Source organism: Trachemys scripta, chromosome 7 (assembly GCF_013100865.1).
Source record: "Trachemys scripta elegans isolate TJP31775 chromosome 7, CAS_Tse_1.0, whole genome shotgun sequence".
Lineage (NCBI taxonomy): Eukaryota > Metazoa > Chordata > Testudines > Emydidae > Trachemys > Trachemys scripta.
In genome coordinates this window covers 53,279,881-53,304,664 of record NC_048304.1, presented here as the reverse complement: position 1 = coordinate 53,304,664, position 24,784 = coordinate 53,279,881, and the positions used below count along the sequence as shown (strand labels likewise).

General features: G+C 47.3%; 1 protein-coding gene across 3 annotated transcripts in view; it reads left to right on the top strand.

Annotated features, from left to right (window-relative positions):
- PDLIM1 (PDZ and LIM domain 1) overlaps nt 1-24,784 on the top strand; it is an 88,077-nt gene that overhangs the window by 24,715 nt on the left and 38,578 nt on the right. For all 3 annotated transcript variants that reach the window (XM_034775993.1, XM_034775992.1, XM_034775994.1), the window contains exon 2: nt 8,208-8,359. In XM_034775993.1, coding sequence (XP_034631884.1) covers nt 8,208-8,359 — 152 coding nt within the window. The remainder of the gene's footprint in view (nt 1-8,207; nt 8,360-24,784) is intronic.

The window sequence follows — 24,784 nt, the reverse complement described above, 5'->3', positions numbered from 1 at the left end:
TTCATCAGGCTTTGTTCAGCAGGCTCATGTGTCAATGCCTTTGGCTGTCTGTAGACTCTATAGGTTAAAGCTTTTAGATGTAAGCAGTGTTGGGGGGGCTATTAGGAATTAGCTTGTACTGGGAAGAAGAGCAAACTGCCTAGATCAGTCTAAGGCAGTATTGCATTGGTAGTGCTAGTGCATTATTTTTCGTAACCACTTTGAATTTTATCTGATTTACAGAGAATAATAAGAAAAAATGAAAATGTCTGTAGACAGTGCCTTTTCCAAGTGGAGTAACAGGCTGTATCCCCGTTCTATAGCTGGGGAAACAAAGGCACAAAGTGGCCTAAGGTCACAGAGCAAGTTGATGGCCAAGTCAGGGATACCAGGTCCCAGTCTCTCAAGTCTCAGTCCACCAGAGCACAGTTCCCTTAGTGATGCATCGAAGCTGCAAAGATTAGATCCAGATCTGAATTTCCCAAAACTAGGGGGTGTTTGAGAGCTTTGATTTGGGATAGGGTTTAAATTTTAGTAGGTGGATGTTTTCAGTATCTGGCATATGGCAGACCCTTTCATTAGTTCTGCATTAAGCTATTATGGAAATATATTGCCTATTTAAGTGATTTAAAGTGGGAGGCAGTTACATGAGCACTTTCTTTTAACACATCTGAAGATCTTTGGATTGGTGTCAAGTGTCCAGGTCAAGCTGTGGTCATGATGCAGTCATAGAAGAGAGGTGTGAAGAGAATAATATCTCATTATTTGGCACCCCTCCATCTGCAGGAAGTGTCCTACTGCAGCTGTGATGGGATACACAGGGCAGCCTAAGGGAAACAATAACTGCGTCACAACGGACAGGGTCTGTCTGAGGTTGATGCACATTGGTATAAGTTTCTCTCTCTTGCCAGGGGAGGATCTCTGCCTTGCAAGCCCATACTAGGAGCTCTCTAAATCTTATAAACAATGTATATTTATAACTGACAGCTCAGCTGGGCTTGCTCAACTACTTTATAGCTGTTCCAGCACGCTGAAAAGTAGGATGAGTCCAAAGAATAAATCATTGTTCCCTTGCAGAAGGTTCATAAACTAGGTGTGTCCTGGCTCCAAGGCACGGTTTAACCCAGGGGTCTCAAACATGCGGGCCGCATGGGTTCTTTCATGCGGCCCACCAAGCTCCCCACGGTCTCCTGCCCCTCTGCCTACAACATGGCGCCGCGAGCACCGCACCGCTCTCTGAAGCGGCTGGAACTATGTCCCTGCAGCCGCAGGCGGTGGCGGGGGGGAGGGAGTAGAGGACTCCATGCTCTTGCTTCCAGGCACTGTTCCCTGCAGCTCCCATTGGCCGCAGTTCCCCGTTCCCGGCCAATGGGAGCTTTGGGGGTGGTACCTGGAGGAGCAAGAGCAGCACATGGCGCCGTTTCTCTCCCCCCTCCCCACCCAGAGACTCCAGCGGCTTCGCAGGGCCAGGGCAGGAAGACAGGCAGGGAGCCTGCCCTGGCCACGGTGCGCAGTGCTGCCACCCTGGAGCCGCTCTAGGTAAGTGGCACTGGGCTGGAGCCCGCACCCCAACTCCCTGCCCTGAGCCCCTGCCACATCCTGTACCCCAACCCCCTGCTGCACCCCTCACCCCTCTTGCACCCCACACCCCAATTCCCTGCCCTGAGCCGCCTGCCATAACCTGCACCCCTCCTGCACCCCCTGGGGGCAGGGAGGGGGCAGAGTTGGGGTGAGGACTTCGGGGAAGGGGTTGGAATGGGGGCAGGGGCGGGGCCGGGGGGCAGCAAGGGGTGGGTGTCAGTGATGTGGCCCTCGGGCCAATGCACTAGTCCTCATGCGGCCCTCATGGTCATTTGAGTTTGAGACCCCTGGTTTAACCTGTGCTTATGTTTCAGATCAGTCCAGTTTTCTCATTTCCTTAGGCTAGTTTCTTAAATAATTGATTAATCCCTGGTTTGATCACTATCCTCTTCCCCTGGGGCCATTAAAGGACCTTGCTTGGTGGTTGCAATGTTGCAAGTGAATGTTGTTTAGGACAGGTCTACACTGCAGACCTATATCGGTATAACTACATCGCTCAGGGGTATGAAAAATCCACACCCCTGAGTGACGCAGTTATATCGACCTAACCCCCCCCCACACATGTAGACAGCAGTATGTCAGCAGGGGAGCTTCTCCCGTTGCCATAGCTACCGCTTTTTGGGGAGGTGGATTAACGATGCTGATGGGAGCAGCTGTCCGGTCGGTGTAGGAGCATCTTCTTTAAAGTGCCACTGCACTAGCGCAGTTATGCTGCTGCAGCAGCACTGTATGTGAAGAGAAGCCCTAAGTTAGGCCCCGATCTTGCAGCTGGATATGTGCATTCCTCCCGACAAAGTCCGTCAAGCTTTGTGTGGGCGCAGGGATCCACCTGCTCTGGCCTGACAGCAGTACAGGGCCTGAGACAGAGACCCAGACCCTCAAAGGTATTTGGGGCCTGACTCCCATTGGAGTCAAGGGGAATTAGGTGACTAGGGCCATAGGCACGGACTCCGTGAGTGCTCCAGGGCTAGAGCCCCTATGGGGGAAAAATGGTTTTGCTGAGCACCCACTGGCAGCCGCCCTATCAGCTCCCCCCAGCCCCTCCTGCCCACTGGCGGGCCCCATGGAGCAGTGCATCCCCCCTGCCTCCCTGAGCCTCCTGCCCGCCTCCTGCAGCTGTTCCGTGGCATGCTGGAGGCTGGGAGGGAGGGGGGAGGAGTGAGGATGCAGCGCGCTCAGGGGCGGGGGTGGAACTGAGCAGGAAGGGGCATGGCAGGGTGGAGTTGGGGCGAAATGGGGTGAGGGTGGGGCCTGGGGGGAAGGGTGGAGTGGGGGCTGGGGCAGAGCCGGGGGTCGACCACCCCCCAGCAATTTGAATAGTCGGTGCCTGTGACTAGGGCTATGGCTCACTACACCTTCCGTGTCTCAGTGGTGTGAATAACCTCCCCCTGTTCCCTGAGCGACATAAGTTACACTGACGGAAGCGCTGGTGTGCACAGCACTATGTCCGTGAGAGAGCTTCTCCCACCCACATGGCTTCTGCCACTTGCGGAGGCATAGATGCTGGAACAATTTGTATAGTGGAGGTGCTGAAAGCTATTGAATAAAACTGTAAACTCTGTATATGATGGAAACCACTTCAAACCAGGGGGTGCGGCAGCACCCCTCGTTCCAGTACCTACGCGTGGAGGTGGTTTATTATGCTGATGAGCGCTCTCTCCTGTCAGCATAGAATGTCTTCACCAGACATGCTGCAGCGGCGCAGCTGTACCACTGTAAGTGTAGACATGCAACACTTTAAGTGCAGATACCTTTGTGAATCTGGGCCTCAGTTTCTAAATTCTCCTTTTAACATAAAGTGGAAAAAATAAGTAATTTAGTTCATCAGTCTGAAATGTAAAATTTTAGACTTTTTCTCTGTTTTCCTCTATTAATATTGCACTAGCGGTACTTCTGCGTAGTGCCTTTTCTCCCACGAGCTCAAATTGCTCTATACACACTTAGCGGATGGCTACACTTGCAAGTTAGAGTGCGTTAAAGCAGCCCTGGGCGCCCTAACTCCCAACCTGTCCACACTAGCAAGGCACTTAGAGCGCCTGGACTCTGCAGCTGGAGCATTCCTGGTAATCCACCTCCATGAAAAGCATAATGCTTGTTGCGCCTTGGCCCCAGCGTCAGTGTGAACGAGGTGTTGTTGCATTATTGCGCTTTGATCAGCCTCCAGAAACGTCCCATAATCCCCTTAAGTCAAGTGGCCACTCTTCTCATTGTTTTGAAATTGGCTGTAGGAATGCGGATATGCCCTTTCAAAGCTCCGTTTCTGACAGCCAGCATGCTTATCTGCTCTGGGACAAAGCAAGCCATTAGTGTGGAATGTTGCTTGCCATGAGTGTGTGAGAGAGAGGCAGGGGAAGAGGGGGGTCTGAACTTACAAGACAGCATGCTAACACACTCTCAGCACCCCAAAAAACCCTCTCTCTCCCCCCCACTTACACACAACACACTCCCTGTCACACCCCACCCCCTGCATTTGAAAATTATGTTGCAGCCACTTGAACGCTGGGATAGCTACCACAATGCACTGCTCTTTGTGGCATTGCAAGAGCTGCTAATTTGGCCACACCAGTGTGCTTGCAGCTGTCAGTGAGAACAGTCTGCAGCACTTTCCCTACTGCGCTCTCCGAAGGCTGGTTTAACTCAAAGCGCTCTACATCTGCAAGTGTAGCCATGCCCTTATTAAGGCTTGCAATCTCTGGTAAGCTTAGTCAGGGATCACTTGACCCAGCACTGAATGCACTCACCTCTGAGGAAAAGCACAGCAGCTGTTTAGCAGAGCAACAGTTTAGGACAAGAAGCCAAGCATAGTGTTGAGCTGAAAGAGCAAAGTGAATTTAAGGGAGACAGACTGTAACTAGCTGAACTGGAATTATGCTAGGATGCTGTGGTGAATGCCACTGCTTTTACTGCACCTTCTGTAAACTCTAATTACTACAGGTGTTAATGAGCTCGATTTAGCATCTGACGTAGGGCTGTCAAGCGATTAAAAAAAGTTAATTGTGATTAATTGCACTGTTAAACAATAATAGAGTACCATTTATTTAAATATTTTTGGACGTTTTCTACATTTTGGAATATACTGATTTCAATTACAACACAGAATACAAAGTGTACCATGCTCACTTGATATTTATTTTTGATTACAAGTATTTGCACTGTTTAAAAAAAAAAAGGAAAGAAATAGTATTTTTCAGTTCACCTAATACAAATACTGTAGTGCAGTTTCTTTATCGTGAAAGTTTAACTTACAAATGTAGAATTATGTACAAAAAAATTGCATTCAAAAACAAAATATTGTAAAATTTTAGAGCCTGTGAGTCCACTCAGTCCTATTTCTTGTTCAGCCAATCACTCAGACAAACAAGTTTGTTTACATTTCCAGGAGATAATGCTGCCCACATCTTGTTTACAATGTCACCTGAAAGTGAGAACAGGTGTTCTCATGGCACTGTTGTAGCCAGCGTCACAAGATATTTACATGCTAGATGTGCTAAAGATTCATATGGCCCTTCAACCACCATTCCAGAGGACATGTGTCCATGCTGATGACGGGTTCTGCTCGATAACAATCCAAAGCAGTGCGGACTGACTCCTGTTCATTTTCATTTTCTGAGTCAGATGCCACCAGCAGAAGGTTGATTTTCTTTTTTGGTGTTTTGGGTTCTGTAATTACCGCATCGGACTGTTGCTCTTCTAAGACTTCTGAAAGCATGCTCCACACCTCGTCCCTCTCAGATTTTGGAAGGCACTTCAGATTCTCAAACCTTGGGCCGAGTGCTGTAGCTATCCTTAAAAATCTCACATTGGTATCTTCTTTGCATTTTGTCAAATCTGCAGTGAAAGTGTTCTTAAAATGAACATGTGCTGGGTCATCATCTGAGACTGTTATAACATGAAATATATGGCAGAATTCAGGTAAAACAGAGCAGGGGACATACAGTTCTCCCCCAAGGAGTTCAGTCACAAATTTAATTAACACATTTCTTTTTAACGAGTATCATCTGCATGCAACCATGTCCTCTGGAATGGTGACCGAAGCATGAAGGGCATACGAATGTTTAGTGCATCTGGCACGTAAATATTTTGTGACGCCAGCTACAACAGTGCCTTGAGAACGCCAGTTCTCACTTTCTGGTAACATCGTAAATAAGAAGGGGGCAGCATAATCTCCTGTAAATGTAAACAAACTTGTTTGTCTTAGCGATTGGCTGAACAAGAAGTAAGACTGAGTGGACTTGTAGGCTCTGAAGTTTTACGTTATTTTGTTTTTTTGAGTGCAGTTATGTAACACAAATTCTACATTTTGTAAATTGCCATTTCATGACAAAGAGATTGCACTACAGTATTTGTTTGAGGTGAATTGAAAAATACTATTTCTTTTATCATTTTTACAGTGCAAATATTTATAATCAAAAATAATATACACTTTGATTTCAATTACAACCCAGAATACAATATATCTGAAAATGTAGAAAAACATTCAAAATATTTAATAAATTTCAATTGGTATTCTATTAACAGTGTGATTAAAACTGTGATTAATCGCAATTAATTTCTTTGAGTTAATCACATGAGTTAACTGCGATTAATCGACAGCCCTATTCTGACCTAAAAGATGAGGCCCTCCAGCGATGCTGTGCCCTCATCGATGTGCTGGTTAGGTCAGCACTATGACCTCAGCCACATCCCATTGATCTGACTGGGAGTCTTTCCATTTACCTCAATGGGCTTTGAAACAGGCCCATAGTGCAGGTGTCTCCCATGCCCCCTGCATGCTGGCTGCCTTGTGAGATGTGACAGAATTGGGGGTGACAGATTCTTCCTAAAAGTGAGGGGGGAGGCCCCACCCCCTCTGTGGCCCCGCCCCTACGCTTTCCCCCCAAGATCCCAGCCAGCCCAGAAGCCGGAGCCAGGCCGGGGAGTGGGAGCCTCCACCTGCCCCGGGTTGGGGTTGAGAGTAGCCCCCCACCCAGGGCAGATGGAGGGTCCGTGGCTCTCCACAGCTGCCCATATGGCTCTTTCCCCTACCTGGCTCCGGCTTCTGGTCTGGCCTGGGGACGTGGCCCCGGGGGCCATGGTGAGAACGGCACAGGCAGCTATGGGGACCCTTTATCTGCCCTGGGCGGTGGACTGGGGTGGGAATGCTCTCTGGCCTCCCCACCCTTGGCAGGTGGAGGGTCTGCGACTCCCTAGAGCTGCTCGGGCTCCCCGTGCCGCTCTTATCCGGGCTAGGCTCCAGCTTCTGGCCTGACTGGGGGGCAGGGCCTTGGGGGGGGAAGCAGAAGAGGGGGAAGGATAGCTCAGTGGTTTGAGCATTGGCCTGCTAAACCCAGGGTTGTGAGTTCAATCCTTGATGGGTCCATTTGGGGATTTAGTTGGGAATTAGTCCTGCTTTGAGCAGGGGGTTGGACTAGATGACCTCCTGAGGTCCCTTCCACCCTGATATTCTATGAAGAGCAGGGGGCCATGCCTGTGGCGAAAAGTGGGGGGGCCATGGCCCCTTGGCCCCCCTCTGTTCCAGTTCCCCTGGGCAGGATCACAGCACAGGCTGGTACAGAACCTTGCAGGTGCAGAGACAGAACCATCCGTTGCCCCAGGTGATAAAGAAGTGTGCTCATTGCTCAGAGTAGAGGACATCTAGCTCGCATCTCCTCTGGAGTCCAGAGAAGTGGGTCCTGCAATGCATCAATGAATCATTTTGCTAGTGTTAAAGAAATGGAAATGTGGAAGAGATGCCTGAGTGCATGTCAGTGCACAGTTCTGCATAAGCTAGGCAAAACCCAATAGAAGCGCCGATGTTCCTGGGTATGTTAATACTCTGCATGGCTCTCTGCCTGCCATCCCTAAATGTCTTAGTGCTCACAGCAGCACCTGTTAGATGTGGGATTAAATTTCCAATGCTTTGCCTTTGTATGCAGAACATTCCATCCTGCTTGAATTGCTCCATTTTTACCTTCAAGTCGCTTACTTCAAAGTGGGAATTATTATCTTGCAACTATTTTTGGTTTTAATTGACTCATTAAAATTAGAGATGAGGCCGAAACCAAAATCTCAGGCCCAAACCACACCCCTGTGCTCAGATTTGTAAGTTTGTGATCTAGATCTGAACTTGTGTAGCTGCCTTCCGTAGTGTACAGAGAAATGTTACTAAGGAGCTTGCCTTCCTAATTGCCCATTGTGAGGCCCTCCATGGTGGAGAGCAGTTGTGTTCAGTTGCAGACTGTTAGTGAGTTGCTGAGCTCGCTCGCGTGCTCTCTCTCTCTCTCTCTCTGAGACTTTGTTCATTCTTGGTTGTTTTCCTTAGTCTAAAATAAGTCATCTAGGTGAAGAAATAAATGTTTGAAGTTTGCATATGGGGAAAAGATGACATCCCCATATCTATGATTCAAAGCAAAACCCTGGACTCTAATACTTCTGGATTTGGGGAAAATTGGTATCTGGATCTAAACTCCGTCGCCCTTTTATTTAAAACATACCTTTAATGTTGAATTCTCTCACCCCCGCCCCCCACTCCTTGACATCAACCAGACAACACTGTGGGCTTTGTCAACTGTTTCTGAAATTTGTCTGGGACATCACTTTGAAGGGACTAGAAATTGTATGGAAGAATCCAGTTTCTCTTGGATTGTTACCTTCTTATTCTCTCCTAGGTGACTCCTGGCAGCAAAGCTGCAATAGCCAATTTATGTATAGGAGATGTCATCATGGCAATTGATGGGGAGAACACAGATAACATGACACACTTAGAAGCACAGAACAAAATCAAGAGCTGCATAGATGAGATAACTCTGACAGTTGGCAGGTAAGTCACCAAGAGGATGTGCTCATCCTGGGGGCAACCGTTATTGTCTTGTACTTTGATGGCAACAGTATCTGATTAGCTTATCTGTCCTGGCCTCTTTTCTGAGTTAAGTGGCATGGTTTGGATTGCAACAATGAATTGCGGGTCAGCCTTTAAACTTAATGCTGTTTGCACGTGTTCGCTGCTCTTTGGCACAATGAAAACAGCAGTCCAGGTGGCCAATTCGCTGATAGTTGGACACCTTGCTAGGCCTGTTCTGTGACTCCTGACAGGAGGAAACTGAAGGAAAGTAAGTAGCTGGGATCTTTTCATTCTAGTGGACATGTAAGACCAAAGTAATAGCACTCTAGCAGACCCTGAGTTTTATTTTTAACCACTAAGATACCCCTGTCGTCGTAGTAACTAATAACCAAGGTGGAAGAGTAACCACGAGCATGCATGTTCATGATGAATTAATTTAACACTATGTGGCTTCCTGCTCTATGAGCCGTTAGCCAGCCAGTTCTGGCCACATACAAGGATACTAGCAAGAATTAGATGTACCTTTTAAAGTTTAATGGAGTTGCTCACTCAAACAATGCAGACTGACATGGTGCCCATACTGCAGTGTTTTACTTAGATTCCTTTCGGTAGCTCAGTGCTTCTGCCTTTCGTTACTTTTGGTGGCCCATGATGAGCTTGAAGTGGGATGCATGCAGCTTGACAGCAGCCCATGTGGGTGACTGCAAGGATAGCATTGCAAATTGCCAGTGCATCATTTGAATGTAAACTCACCTGTTGAGTTCTAGGAATGAAATGCCCTCAGTAATCAGGGAACAGCTGTGCAAATCACGGCCTTTGTGTCTGTTAGATAAAATGATTTATTGGACCAACTTCTCAAGCTTTCGAGCCACACACACCTCTTCTCTCACCAACCACAGTTGGTCTAATAAGAGATATTACCTCACCCACCTTGTATCTCTAATATCCTGGGACTGACATGGCGGGGGGGAGGGGGGACGCAGCCTGGGCAGGAGGGGCGGGGGGCGCAGATGCTCCCCGCTAGTGGCGCCGCTGCCTTTGCAGGGCTGCTGCACTCCTGCACCATGCTGGCTCCTCCCTGCCGAGCTCCTCCTCCATGGCTGGGGCTCGCCGCTGCCACAAGTGGGATGCTCTGGCTCTCCGGTGCCTCCGGAAGGTGGCTCCTCCCTGCCGAGCTGCTGCAGCGGCCCATGCCCGGCAAAGCCAGTGAGTGGACTCGGGGCGGGGGCTGCCTGGGTGGGGTGGGGTGGGGAGGGCTCGCAGGGGGGCTGTGCACCCTCCAGGGGAGTTCAGGGGGCAGGGAGGGGGGGAACTTGGTCTGGGGAGCAGCCCCTGGTCAGGCTGGCCCCTGGGGTCTGTAAAGGCTTGTTGGGATTTGCCCTTCAATGAACTGATGTGCGGGGGGGGGGCGGTGCAAGGTGGAAGTTTCGCCTAGGGCAAAAAATATCCTTGCACCGGCCCTATGTGTCAGATACCATTGCATGGATTCATCTTAACCTACAAGAGCCATAAAGGGTTTTTCTTTAGTTCTGCCACTAAACCAATCCTGAGTCATTATTGTAGGGCACAGACGTCTCGCCTCATCTTCCATTCTGAACTCTCGGGAGAGAGACTTCTTGTTTCCCCCGCCACTTGCGGCCTGGCATTTGCACCATATGCACACAGAGGGGAAAGTGTGATCTCCTTCTCCTAGGCACATTGCTTTTTAAAGATCTGGGGCCTGACATTTCAGAGGTACCAAGGACTCGCAGCTCCCATCGACTTCATTTGTCACTTCTGGAAATTTGGTCCTTAGGAGCCTTCTTTGTTGCCCCTCTTTCCTCCACAATAAGCTTTCAATCCTCTTACCCTCTGGGGAAGGAATCTGCCAACTGCCTGCTTTGCCAGTGTCCTTGGAGTTGCTCTCTCTGAGGTGGTGCTGGGGGACTTGTTGGGGGGAGAGGGGCGAGGGGGCTCCACAGCCAAGGGCTGATCTGTGTTATTGAGCATTCTAACGTTTGGTTAGTTCCAATAGTTCACCAGGCGCTTCCCAGTCCAATAAGAGGTCATGCTCCCTGCCGAAAGGAGCTGACAGTTGAAAGCTGGGAGCAGGGGACTGGGTGCAGTGAAAGTGGTGTGACTAGCCTGGGTTAAGTCTACCATTTCTCATGATCAGGACGGTGCAGAATATAACTTGGCAGCCCTCTTGCTTCCTGTAGGGAAGTGCGTGTGCCCCTTTGAAGTATCCTGTTTCCCCCTGGGTGGGTCTGGTTGGCCGGGAGTTGAGGAGAGCAGAGCTGGTAGAGCCTGTGGGTAAGTGCACCCTTACAGATCATTTAGTCTGTTAAATGTGTGTGCTAATATTAATCAGCGAGTCATTTACTTTATGGCTGCCCTTTGTGCATTTCATTAGAGTGGGGCAGGGAAGCAGCCCAGCAAAATAATTCTAACCAGCTGGGCAGGCATGCAGAGCTGGGCAGTGGCTCTGAATGGACATAATCCAACTTAGTTTTGCAGTGCGCTCTCCATACATAGCATCACCAAATGCTCAATGGGACCATCTTCTATTGTGCTGATATGCTCAGGAAATGAGTGCCACATGCCAAAATGAGCCTCATGCTTTGCTCTGGGGTTTGTGATCCGCATTGCCCCAGAGGAGCACGGCTGTCACATTGGTTCATAGATAGAACTTTGGTCTTCGATGTAGCTGGGGCTTGATCTATGAATTGCTTTGAAAATCAGGACCAAGGCCTTAAACTGGCATCAGAAGCTTCCTGGGAGCCAGTGGAGGGACTTGAGTCCAGGCATGATGTGCTCATGGCGCTCTAGTTCATGGAGAAGGTGAGCAGATAAAGTCTGTGCATCACCTTCACAATCATGCTTCAGCAACAGTAATCCAGCCTGGAGGTGATGAATGCATGGATCACTGTGACCAGGTTTTCTTCTGGGAGAAGAGGATGAAGTTTCCTAGCGAGCTGGAGGTGGAAGAAGGCATTTTTGGAAACTGATGCTACCAAGCTTAGTGAGGAGTCAGAGGCTTCACTGCACTTTGACGAATGGGGCCTGTGAGCCTTCGATGGAGACGCTGTCTTGGCCAGTTTTTCTGATCTTGCCTGGGTTCAGCTTGAGCTAGCTGCTCTTCATGGAGGAGCTGATTCCCTGTGGTCATTCTGACATGCTAGGAGTAGCAGTGGTTGCATCAGTTAAGAATGAAGCTATGTAGTTAAGTTATGTTGGCATCTTGTTGACAGCTGAGCCTGTGGGGTGTCACTACCTCACCCAGAGCTCTCGTTTAGAAGTGGGAATAGTACGGATCCTGTGGGAACCCGCCAATGAGGTCCTTCAGAGCGGAGGAGCAGTTGCCATCATCACACTCTGAGTTCTGTAGAGAAGAACGATTGGAGTTGCTGTAGTGCTGGGCCATCTACTCCTGCTGCATCATGTAGATGGGTTAACAGTTCCTTATGGTCCACTGTGTCAAAGGCTGAAGAGGCACAGGTAAGATCTCCATGCTCTACTGCTGGACCTCAGTAGAGCATGGAGATCTTACCTGTGCCCATGGCCAGGAGAGGCTTCTCTTTTAGGGTCACTAGAGCTGACTCTGTGTTGTGGCTTGGTCTGAGCCCTGATTGTGGGGTATCCAGGATGTTGATTGATGTCATATGTTGTTGGAGCTTGTTGCTTCCTCCTTTCTCAGTTATTTTGCCCAGGAACGGGAGATTGGAGACCGGACAGTAGTGGAAAAGTTCCTCAGGGTTGGGTTGAGTGTTGGCTTCTTGAGGATAGAAAATGCAATAACTTCTCCTAAGGAGCTCGTTATGTGTGTTTCTCTGAAGAAGGCATTAACTGTTTCCATTAGTAGTGAACATAGTTGTTCTTCATTGGCTTTCACCAGCCAGGAGGGCATGGATCCGTTTCACAGGTTGTGCTCTAGTATTTTTCAGGACTTATCATCGAAATGTAGGGCTGGAGGGGACCTCAAGAAGTCATCAAGTCCAGTCTCCTGTGCTGTGGCAGGACCAAGTAAACCTAGATCATCCCTGACCAGTGTTTGTCTAGATCATCCCTGACCAGTGTTTTTAAAAGCTTGTAGTGATGGGGACTCCACGACCTCCCTTCGAAGCCTGTTCCCGAGCTTTTAACTACTGTTAGAGTTAGAAAGTTTTTCTTAATATCTAACCTAAATCTCTCTGGCTACAGCTTAAGCCCATTACTTCTTGTCCTGTCTTCAGTGTACATGGAGAACAACTGGCTACCATCCTTGTTATAACAGCCCTGGACATATCTGAAGACTGTTATCAGTCTTCTTTTCTGAGGACTAAACATGCCCAGTTTTTTAACCTTTCCTCATAGATCAGGTTTCCTAAATCTTTGATCATTTTCTTGAGCTTCAGCGTGTGTGAAGGGGCCAAATGCAGTCAGAGAGGATTGGGGGGGTGGAGGAGGGAGGTAATACAAACAGGTACAGGGTGTCAAGTATCAGAGGGGTAGCCGTGTTAGTCTGAATCTGTAAAAAGCAACAGAGGGTCCTGTGGCACCTTTGCATTCACCTGCACGTCCACCAATGTTATATATGCCATCATATGCCAGCAATGCCCCTCTGCTATGTACATTGGCCAAACTGGACAGTCACTACGCAAGAGGATAAATGGACACAAGTCAGATATCAGGAATGGCAATATACAAAAACCTGTAGGAGAACACTTCAACCTCCCTGGCCACACAATAGCAGATGTAAAGGTAGCCATCTTACAGCAAAAAAACTTCAGGACCAGACTCCAAAGAGAAACTGCTGAGCTCCAGTTCATTTGCAAATTTGACACCATCAGATCAGGATTAAACAAAGACTGTGAATGGCTATCCAACTACAGAAGCAGTTTCTCCTCCCTTGGTGTTCACACCTCAACTGCTAGCAGAGCACCTCACCCTCCCTGATTGCACTAACCTCGTTATCTCCATACTGATTTATACCTGCCTTTGGAGATTTCCATTACTTGCATCTGAAGAAGTGAGGTTCTTACCCATGAAAGCTTATGCTCCCAATACATCTGTTAGTCTCAAAGGTGCCACAGGACCCTCTGTTGCTAGGTCCAGGGTGGAATTTTCTTTTCCAGTTAGTTCCATACGTATCCAGTTGATCTGAATGATGAAGTATGCTGACAACTCTTCATGTCCGCCGATGCTTGGGTCTGGTCCATGAGCTAAGCAGAATGGGTTGATGAGCCTGTTCGCTGTGTGAAATAGCTCTGCTGGCTGAGATGACTGGCCCAGTAGTCCTATGGCTGTGCTGGGCAGGGCATCAAGGTCACTCAGCACAGTGGATGCAATGTGCTTGGCCACTGGAAGGCTTTCTGTGGGAGAGGAGTCCCTTGCTCACCAATGACTTGTCCAAACTCTGTCAGCAAATTGATGGCAGGGATGGAGCTTAGGAGCTCCTGGCTCCTCCAGCTGTGGTGCCTAGTCCCTGTCATTCATGCTCCTGGTCTGTTGGGAGAATGTTTGTTCCTTTGTACATCGTGAAAAGAAAGGAAAATGGAAAACAGAGTGTTAAGCTGAACTCTTCCTGTAAGTGTTTGTATGGGCTTTTGCTGCTGGAAGAAACTGCCATAATGACTTAAATGAATGGTGTTTGTGGGGCAAGAGATACTTCACTCACTCCTTTTTCTGGAGTGTTAAATAAACCAGCAGAAAACAAAAGCCCCTAAAAACTATCCACAGGGACTCACTGGAAATGGGAACAGATAATACAGCTGGTAAGGAGACTGTTAATAATCCCAGATGGCTTCTCTGCAAGCAAAGAAGGTGATTGCAGTCAGGTGTGCAGAGGTATTCCACCAAGCCATGAAACAAATAGGAGAACCAAAGCCAATGACCACCCATGCCTACAAAGCTATTCATAGGGTGTGTGGAGCAGAAAACTGGAACAATTCCTTAGCTACGTTCCTCCGTGGGGAGGGAGCTGTTCAAAAACAAAGAACCAAAAGCCCATTATCAAGATGCTTTTCTGGAAACAAGTAAGATCTTCAGGGTTAGGTTCAGCTCCATAAGCCCCAATGAAGTGTTAACAGGTAGTCCTATTGATCCACAACTTAAATTTATACTATTACCATGATGCCTCACAGGCTATACAAGGGTATTACTGATAGAGGCAGGTTAATATTTACTGGGGCCTTGGGCCCAAATAACATTTCTCTTCTCGCCCCCCACCCCTCCCACGGAGCCCTAGCCCCTACCCCTCCCCTTCCCCCCAAGACCCCGCCTCCTGGGGGGGAGGGAAGGAAGAGGGGTTTGGGCCAGCTCCATGCAAGGCGGGAGGGGCGGGGGGAATATGCTTACCTTACCATACACAGCTTGGCACTGGCTTCCGGCCTGGCCAGGGGGCGGAGCCTCCTAGGGAGTAGAAGGAGCAGGGCAGCAGGTCCTGGGGTGGGGAGAGGAGGAAGTAGCAGGGGGCGGGGCCAGCATCCCAGTGCTCCTGTAAGTGCCCCCAAATTGGCCAGGATCCCTGGGCACACACCTCATCGCCCCGTGCAGTAATCTGCCACTGATTACTGACAGTGCTGAGACTGTGTATGTCCTGAAGGCCAGGGGAATCCTTTCTCTGATATGCTGCAACATGCTGTCCAAGCTGATAGAATCATGGAAGTATAGGACTGGAAAGGACCTCAGTATGTCATCTAGTCCAGTCCCCTGCACTCAAGGCAGGACTACGTAATAACTAGACCATCCCTGACAGGTGTTTGTCTAACCTGTTTTTAAAAATCTCCAATGATGGAGATTCCACAATTTCCATAGGCAATTTGTGGGCAGCAAGTTTTTCCTAATGTCCAATCTAAACCTCTCTTGCTGCAATTTAAGCCCATTGCTTTTTCTCCTATCCTCAGAGGTTAATGAGAACAATATTTCACCCTCCTTGTAACAGCCTTTTATGTACTTGAAAACTGTTATCAGGTCCCCCCTCAGTCTTTTCTTCTTCAGACTAAGCAAACCCAGTTTTTTTCAATCTTCCCTCATAGGTCATGTTTTCTAGACCATTAATCATTTTTGTTGCTCTCCTCTGGACTTTCTCCAATTTGTCCACACCTTTCCTGAAATGTGATGCCCAAAACTGGACGACGTACTCCAGTCGAGGCCTCATCAGCACAGAGGGTATTGGAAGAATTACTTCTTGTGTTTAGCTTACAACACTCCTGCTAATACATCCCGGAATGATATTTGCTTTTTTGCAAGAGTGTTACACTGTTGACATATTTAGCTTGTGATCCACTATGAGCCCCAGATCCCTTTCTGCGGTACTCCTTCCTAGGCAGTCATTTCCCATTTTGTATGTGTACAATTGATTGTTCCTTCCTAAGTGGAGTACTTTGCATTTGTCCTTATTGAATTTCATCCTATTTACTTTAGACCATTTCTCCAGTTTGTCCAGATAATTTGAATTTTAATCCTATCTTCCAAAGCTCTTGCAACCCCTCCCAGCTTGGTATCGTCCATAAACTTTATATGTGTACTCTCTATGCCATTATCTAAATCATTGATGAAGATATTGAACAGAACCGGACCCAGAACTGATCCCTGTGGGACCCCACTTGATATGCCCTTCCAGCTTGACTGTGAACCACTGATACCTACTCTCTAGGAATGGTTATCCAACCAGTTATGCACCCACCTTATAGTAGTTCCATTTAGGTTGTATTCCCTAAGTTGTTTATGAGAATGTCATGCAAGACAGTATCGAGAGCCTTACTAAAGTCAAGATGTACCATGTTTACCTCTTTCCCCCATCCACAAAGCTTGACATAGAAAGCTATTATTAGGTTGGTTTGACATGCTTTGTTCTTGACAAATACATGTTGATTGTTACTTATCACTGTATTATCTTCTAGGTGTTTGCAAATTGATTGTTTATTTGCTCCATTATCTTTCTGGGTACTGAATTTAAGCTAACTGGTCTGTAATTTCCTGGGTTGTCCTTATTTCCCTTTTTATAGATTGGCACTATGTTTGCCCTCTTCCGGTCCTCTCCCATCTTCCAGGAGTTTTCAAAGATAATCACTAATGGCTCAGATATGGGAGTATTCTAGGATGTATTTCATCAGAACCATATGCCTAAGATTGGGAACCAAAGGCAACAAACCAGACACCCTTACGCGTTTGCCACACGGCACCTTGGCTCATTAAGGCTCTGGACATCCTGCTTTAAGGAAGATTCTTTGGAAACCAGACTGGCCGGAGTACAGTCTCAGTCGAAGAAGAACAGATAATTTTCCTTCATAAAGTGTTTGCTCATGTCCATTCCATATCAGGTGTGTCTGCTCACCACATGCACCGGTGCCGGAAGTTTTTCCCTGAGCAGTATTCGTAGATAGCTCTGGCGCCCTCTGGAGTGGCGTGCATATGTGCCGGTATAAGGGGCACTGCCACACACCCCCTTCAGTTCCTTCTTGCCAGAACTCCAACAGCAGGGAAGGAGGGTGAGTCATGAAATGGACATGAACAACACATCTCAAAGAACAACAGTTATGAAAGGCAGGTAACCATTTTTTCTTTGAGTGCTTGCTCATGTCCATTCCACTGGATATTAGTAAACCCTATTTCACTAGGAGAGTGGTGAGGCACTGGAATGGGTTACCTAGGGAGGTGGTGGAATCTCCATCCTTAGAGGTTTTTAAGGCCCGGCTTGACAAAGCCCTGGCTGGGATGATTTAGTTGGTGTTGGTCCTGCTTTGAGCAGGGGGTTGGACTAAATGACCTCCTGAGGTCTCTTCCAACCCTAATATTCTATGATTCTATGAGATGTGTGTGCTCGCCACATGCACTCGTGCCAGAAGTTTTCCCCCCAGTGGTATCCATAGGCAGGCTCTGGCACCCTTTGGAGTCGTGAGCATATGCGCCAGTATAAGGGATGACGTTCCCCCACCCATCCCCGTTCAGTTCCTTCTTACCACCAGTGACGGTGCTGGAATGTCTTCTTTCCTTGGCAAGTGTTTATTTCAGTGGTTCTCTTCGATCCTCATGTATATAGTTAACTGTAGTAGTTTGTTAGTAGTTTTAGTATTTAGGTTTAGGTGAGGTAGTCCCCTAAGGGACTTAGCCTTGGGATAGGGCATGCCCTGGTCCCCAGGCCGTGTGAAGTGGTGCAAGAATCCCATGGGCAAAGTAATGCAGGTGTTGACAGACAACACAGCTTCGATGTTCTATGTCAGCAAGCAAGGGGAAGCATGGTCATCGGCCCTCTGCCAAGAAGCCCTTCCATCTGGAAGCCTCTGATCTCCCCTGAACACACTAGCAGATTGCCTCAACAGGTCATTCTTCTCTCACCATGAGTGGTCCCTCCACCCAGAAGTCATCAGGACCATCTTCCACAGGTGGGGAACTCCTCAAGTGGACCTATTTGCTACCAGGCAAAACAGAAAATGCCACCGATTTTGCTCCCTAACAGATCTCAACAACTGTTCACTATCCGATGCCTTTCTCCTGTCATGGGCAGGAGACCTGATGTATGCCTTCCCACCTATCCCACTTATCAGCAAGGTCCTTCTGAAGATCAAGAGGGACAAAGTGCAAGTCATTATGATAGCCCTGGCATGGTCTCACCAGTATTGGTTCGGCATGCTCATGGACTTAGTGGTGGAGCCCCATAGACGCTTCCCAACCACCCAGACCTGCTCTCATATGACCACGGATGGTTGCTGCACCCGAACCTTGCTTCTCTGCACCTGACAGCATGGATGCTGTGTAGCTAAGCCTCAAGAAACAGGCCTGCTCTGCACAGGTCCAGCAGATCCTATTAGAAAGCAGAAAACCCTCCACCAGAGCAACTTACCTGGCTAAGTGGAAGCACTTTGCCTGCTGGGTGTCAGAACAGAAATTTTCTCCAGCTCAGACTTCTTTACAATCCATTCTGGAATACCTGCTCCATTTAAAGCACTGAGGTCTGGCACTTTCATTGATCAAGATGCACCTGGCAGCCATATCAGCTTTCCACCCTCACATTCAGGGTAGATCAGTCTTCTCTCATGCAATGACGATCAGGTTCCTTAAGGGTCTGGAAATATTCTTTCCGCATATCCGTGATCAAGTCCCTCAAGGAGATATCAACCTGGTCTTTTCCAGGCTCACTGGTACCCCCTTCGAGCCCTTGGCTTCTTGCTGTCTCCTACATCTATTCCAATGAGGAGCGGCGTCTGCATAGTCTCGACATCAGATGTGTCCTGGCCTTCTACCTTGAGTGAACCAAACCCTTCCACAGGTCTACTCAACTTTTCATTGTAGTGGCTGACAAGATGAAGGGATTCTGGTGTCCTCTCCAAGAAGTTTGTCCTGGATATCCGCCTACATCCATACCTGCTACGAGCAGGCAAAAGCTGTGTCTCCACCGATAGTGACAACTCATTCAACAAGAGCAAAGGAGTTAGCAGCAGCTTTCCTGGTACGCGTCCCAATCCAAGACTTCTGCAGGGCCATGACGTGATTGTCTGCCCATACCTTCATGACCTACTATGCCGTCGCTCAGCAGGCTCGAGACAATGCTGGCGTTGGCAGAGTGGTACTACAATCAATGCATCCATGAACTCCTGCTCACCTCCAGTGGCACTGCTTGTAAGTCACCTGACATGGAATGGACATGAGTAAGCACTCGAAGAAGAAAAATGGTTACCTACCTCTCGTAACTGTTGTTCTTTGAGATATGTTGCTCATGTCCATTCCATGACCCACTCTCCTTCCCCTCTGTTGGAGTTCCAGCAAGAAGGAAGTGAATGGGGGGAGCCAGTAGCATCCCTTATACCAGCGCATACACACAGGACTCTAGAGGGCGCCAGAACCAGCCCTACAGATATCACTGGGGGGGAAAAACTTCCAGTGCTGGTGCATGTGGCGAGCATAGACCCCTGACATGGAATGGACATGAGCAACACATCTTGAAGAACAGCAGTTACGAGATGTAAGAAACCATTTTATATTTGTTTTTCCACATTCTCAGATACCAGGATGGAATGTGGCATAGAGCAGGGGTTCTCTGTTTTTCTTTGAGGTCCCCCACACCCCTCCAAACAGGCTATAAAAATTCCAGGGCCCAGTGGCTCCTGGCTTCAGCTGCAGGGGGAGACAAGTGGTGATCAAAAAAATCATCTCAACCTGGGTGGTTCCTTTTGTTAATGGAGCATAGAGCTTTTCACCTCTGAGTCACCAGCTCATATCCATGGTAGCAAACCATGTAACTATTTGATGGCCTATATGAAATGAGGATAATTTGTCTAGCTCCTTGTAGTCAGGTGGCCATGTTACATGTAAAGAATTCAGGATTTAGCCCTGAGTACTTCATTTCGTACCATTTCTGTTATGTGTAAATGAGTTGCTTTGAAATTGATATGATCTATCTTTTCTGAGATTGTCTTTGAGGACTTAAGCTACAATACAATACAACATGTGAGGCTGGAAGAAGGTGCAGGGCCAGGGCCAATGTGCTAAGCTGCATCTTCATATTCTCTATGTACCAAGAGCAGTAATACATGCACCTTGTGAGAGCATAAAATCTAGGGATCTTAATTTTTGGACCTAAATAATTTTAAAATGATAACCTAGAGCCCGGTGTGGTTCCTGAGGTCTACAAAAGATTCTGAGAACCCAAGATTGGGAGGGGAAACTGCCCCATGGTTCAGGTCTAGTGTTAGTGATTTTTACAATCATGTTCTAGTTACTGATTTTTACAATTGTGGGTTTGACTCCAGATCATGGATTTGAATCCAATTTACAGAGCTAAGTACTTGGATACTATGGTAATGGGAACTGCATACATCACTAGATAGATGAGGATCTCCATTTTATGAAGTGGAGAGCAGAATGAAACACTGATCCATGATCTTCATGATATTAATAAGCTTCCAAAAGCCATGAAGGTATCATGCAAGTTTATTCCTAACCTTACAAATGAGTGTTTGTCTCTGGTTACCCATGTGACCAACTTATTTTAATGGGAGTTGTGTGGCTGAATTACCCCTAGTCTTGCATGTGCCTCTGTTTAAAAATAGCATAAACGTAGAGAGTTGGATGGACACGAGCAGTTCTGGTAAAGGAAATGCTGTTTGTGCTCTGTACTTGATTATGAATATCAACAGCATTCTGATGTTTCCTGTTTGGTATTTTCCTTAATGATGGTAATAGCTCAAAAATATTTCAGACCAGATTGTAGGCAGGATAACAGCTTGTGGGAGTTGATCAAATTACTGACTAAAGAAAACATGCATGTTTTGTTCTCTCACCCAATGGGGAAAATTCAGGTCTGGTGGATGTCCACTAACTTCTGAGGAGTTAACACCAAGCATGAATTTGGTCTGCTGAGTGTGCTCTTCTGAATGCACTGCCTGCTGTTTTGCTCATTGACATGACAACACCCCTTGGAGGGTTCTGTTTTCTGCCATTTGAGTGTGGTAGCTCTAGAATGTTGACACACATGCTGAATTCCTATTTAGGTTAATGTGACTAGCAGAGAGTTTATGCCTGTTAGCATTTCCATTCATTCATTCACTGTACTTTTGTCCAGTTCAGGTGGGAGGGGATTTTAAAAAGCAGTTCCCAAGTATAAAAGTAAAGTTCTCTTCTAAGTCACTGCTAAAGCTCCCATTGTCTTCAGTGCTGGACAATCAAGCTCCATGTCTCATGCTCCTTTCATAGTCAAAAACAAAGAAAACAAAATCCCTGATCTATAATAGCTGGCATACTCCAGCAGACTCAAGACTGTTCCATCTTACTACATATATAAGCAAGTGCAGTCCTCATCGCCTCCATCCCCAAATTCCCCCTCTGGCTCTGTATTTCTTTCAGTATCCAGAGGTGCTGCCCTTTATTGGTTAAAGAGAATGACCCCAAAACCAGAATCCTGGATCAAATCTGGTTTCAGATCAGGACTGAAAGCTTGATCCAAAGACCCTTTCCAGACTTTTTGGGGAAAGTTTGGATTCTCCACCCGAATTCTTATCACAAAGTTCAGGAGTTTCACAACTAGGGTTTTGCGCCTGCTCTATCCTTTGGAGAGATGAAGTTTTGGCTCTGGCACTGGACTCTTTGATCTGAACTCTTGTCCTATTTTAATTAGGGTTTGTGCTCCTTTTTTTAAAATTGGGATTCTTGGGCAAAGCAAAATATCTTTTCCCAGCTGTATATGATCAAAATGAGCATGCGATTTTTCCTTTAAGGGTATGAGAAGCAGGAGAGAAGTGGCAGATAGGAGAACATCACCAGGACACTGGGAACTCAGACTATGTTGGGAGCCATTGGTGATGGGAAAAGATTCAGTAGGACCAACAGACAGAACACTCAAGGAAGGGAAAACCCAAGTAAAACAGCCAAATTCTCATACAGCCAAATTAATCACTCAACTCCACTAGCTCCAGTGCAGATGCATCTGTTGAATTTGACCCAAGCCAAATACACAAGCTTTCTGTGTGGCTCTAGAATAGATGCACATAAAATGGATTTGGATGATCCAGACGAAAGCTTTTTTTTACTGGCTAGCTCAAGTTGGTGTTAATTGTAATATCCTTGGCTCTCACAATATGACTGAGCAAACGAGAAGTTCTGACCCATATGCCATGCTGGTATGTAACCAGGAACAACCAAAAGGCAACATTTTGCATGTCTCTATCAAAAAATATTTTTTTCTCTGAGTAATCCTCTCTCCACTGTGATGAAAGCATGTGTGGGTTGCAATAGTATGACAATATTTGCAGAAAGGAATACAACTATGGCTGTGGCTACACTCAAAATTTCAAAGCGTTGCTGCGGGTGTGGTCGCGCGGCAGCGCTGGGAGAGAGCTCTCCCAGCGCTGCATGTACTCCACCTCCACGAGGGGATTAGCTTACAGTGCTGGAGGCGTGGCTCACACTGGCGCTTTACAGCCCTGTAACTTGCTGGGCTCAGGGGGGTGTTTTTTCACACCTCTGAGCGAGAAAGTTGCAGCGCTGTATGGCGCCAGTGTAGCCATAGCCACCTCTCTTCCTGCTCTCACCATCTCCTTCATCAAATTTCTAGCTGCCCTTTCATGGCTCTGATACCAGCATGTAAATTCTTATCACACCTTTTTAGTTTGAAAAACAGTCTGTTACTCTGGCAGAACTGGTGCCAAGAAGTGAAGCTGTGCATTCGTTCTCTTAAGCTGCCAAGAGCACAGGGAAGTATGGTCTCCTACCAGGTTATATTACAACAAAAGTAAACAATGCAATAACCCAAACACTGTCAGGTATTATGAGAAGGAAGGGTGGGGGGGGGGGTTGTAAAAAAGATTTAACTGTTCTGTGTCATGCAGGTACACTTGCTACCGGAGGCACTGATTAGTTTGGACTGGTGAGGACTGGTTTTGTGATATACATTCTACTCTGTTATGACGTTCTAAGAACAGATCCCTGTGAATTCTGTTGACTCTCTTAACTTTGCCTTGTGCTGTCTTGCCAGCAGGAATTTTCCAGCCCTGTCAGCTTACTAATAATTCTCTTGGCCCTGGGAAAAAACTGATGCTTAGTGCATGTCTATATATGGGCATGCAGATTGTCTAATCCTCAGATGCAGCTCTGGAGCCCAAGAAGAGCTCTTTGTTGCTTTCTGGGACTTCCTCTGTGTTACAGCACTCCTGTGTGAAATTTACTAATGATTGCTGAAGTCTGGGGTTTTCCCTGTTTTATGGCCTCTTTCCTTCATGTGAAAATACCGATCTGTCTAGCTGACCAGTGGAAAAACCATGGCAGTCTGAGCAGTCAGATGGGGATTAATACATGGGGATTGTAATGAATGGCAAGTGTGTGACTTTTTGCCTTTCTGAATAGAATCAGCTCAAATCTGTTATAGGCCCTAGAATCGATTGCTAACAGAGTGGTACCTTTTAAGTCATGTGGTAAAGGCCTGTGCTTTTAGAGCAAGAAGACCGTTCTAGCCCCACTGCCTCCACAAAGTTCCAAACAGCCATATTGCACAGCCTCATGATGCCCCTGGAGTCCTAGCTGGCCACAGATTGGGTACAGTATTTAAATAGTATCTATGTGGGAAAGTGAGTCAGCCATATAATAAATGACACAAAAGTTACTGCCTCATATCTGTACCCTGGGGCTCACACTTTGCTATGATGATAGTTGAAAACACCATGCCCTGAAGGTGACTATGCTTAGCCATCAAACCAGCATCTTTCACGGCTTGTTAAACCTCCCTTCTAAAAATGTTTGAGAGGGGGACAGTATCTTCTGTTTTCTCACACACTCAGCTCCCACCCCAGAAAGGGACAGGACAGCTGTATTAAGTCTTGTACTGTGCCAGGAATGTTCTTGTGTTAGCGCTTTGGTTAATTCTTTGAGATTTTACTTGGTCGCTTTCAGCCCAGGGTTTAAAGTGGGAATATAAATCTGCCCTTCTCACAGTATGAATTTCTACAATCCCTGATTACAGAATTAGATCTGCATTGTCCAGCTCTGAACTTTCCCCACCATTCAGGCCCATTTCTGTATGAAGAATACTGACAGCAAAATGGGATCTAGACTCTTATGTTTACAGAACATCATGTTCAGGGCAAACTTTGTGAAATGTTGTATTTATGAAATATATCTCCATACTTCTGTCTTAACTCGTATGCGCTTTCCCTCTTCTCCTTCCTACCAATTCCTCCCCTGATTCCTTGTAGATGTATTTCAGGAGCTGAGAGAATTCTTTTCTGATCCAGTGTCTTGGTCTCTGCCTGTGGGGGGGGGGGCCAGCAAACTGGTGACTTTTCCTCTGTGCCTGTAGTGCTCGCCCTGTTGTGGTGAACTACATCGCATAGAAACCTGAGCTGCAAACATGTGACGAGAGCATTTTCCACACGCCCATGTTTGCTGCTGGCACACAAACCCTGGATGAGTTTTGTGTCAGCCCCAGAAGGAAACTTGCCCAGTCCCTCTCTTCCTCCTGCACCCTGACATTGAAACTCTTTTATTTTGGGTGAGGCTGAGTTTAAAGGAAGTTCTATGTAAACCAAATTGTGAATCTCAAATCTCTGAGACTTTAGTCTGGGATCTGTAAAAGATCCTTAGTGTCCAAATCCTATTGTCTTTCAATGAGAGTTGGGTGTCTAATTCTCGTAGGTGCCTTTATAAAACCCCATCCCTAGCACTGGTGAAAAGTGCAGGCTTGACAGCTCTACAAACAGGGACAATGTTGGAAGCAACCTTGTCTTCTCTGTGTTCCTCATGTATACCTCTGTCCTGAGCAGAAGGGTCAGAGCTGAAAAGTCCCTTTGTAACCATTCAGTCTGGCTCATGTTACATCTTTGTGTGTGTGAGGGACTGGTGATTATAGGGCTACCATATTTTGAGCCTCCAAAAGGAGGACACTCCACAGGGCCCTGGCCCAGCTCCGCCTCCGCCCCAACTCCGCCCCTTCCCCAAAGTCCCCGCCCCAACTCCACC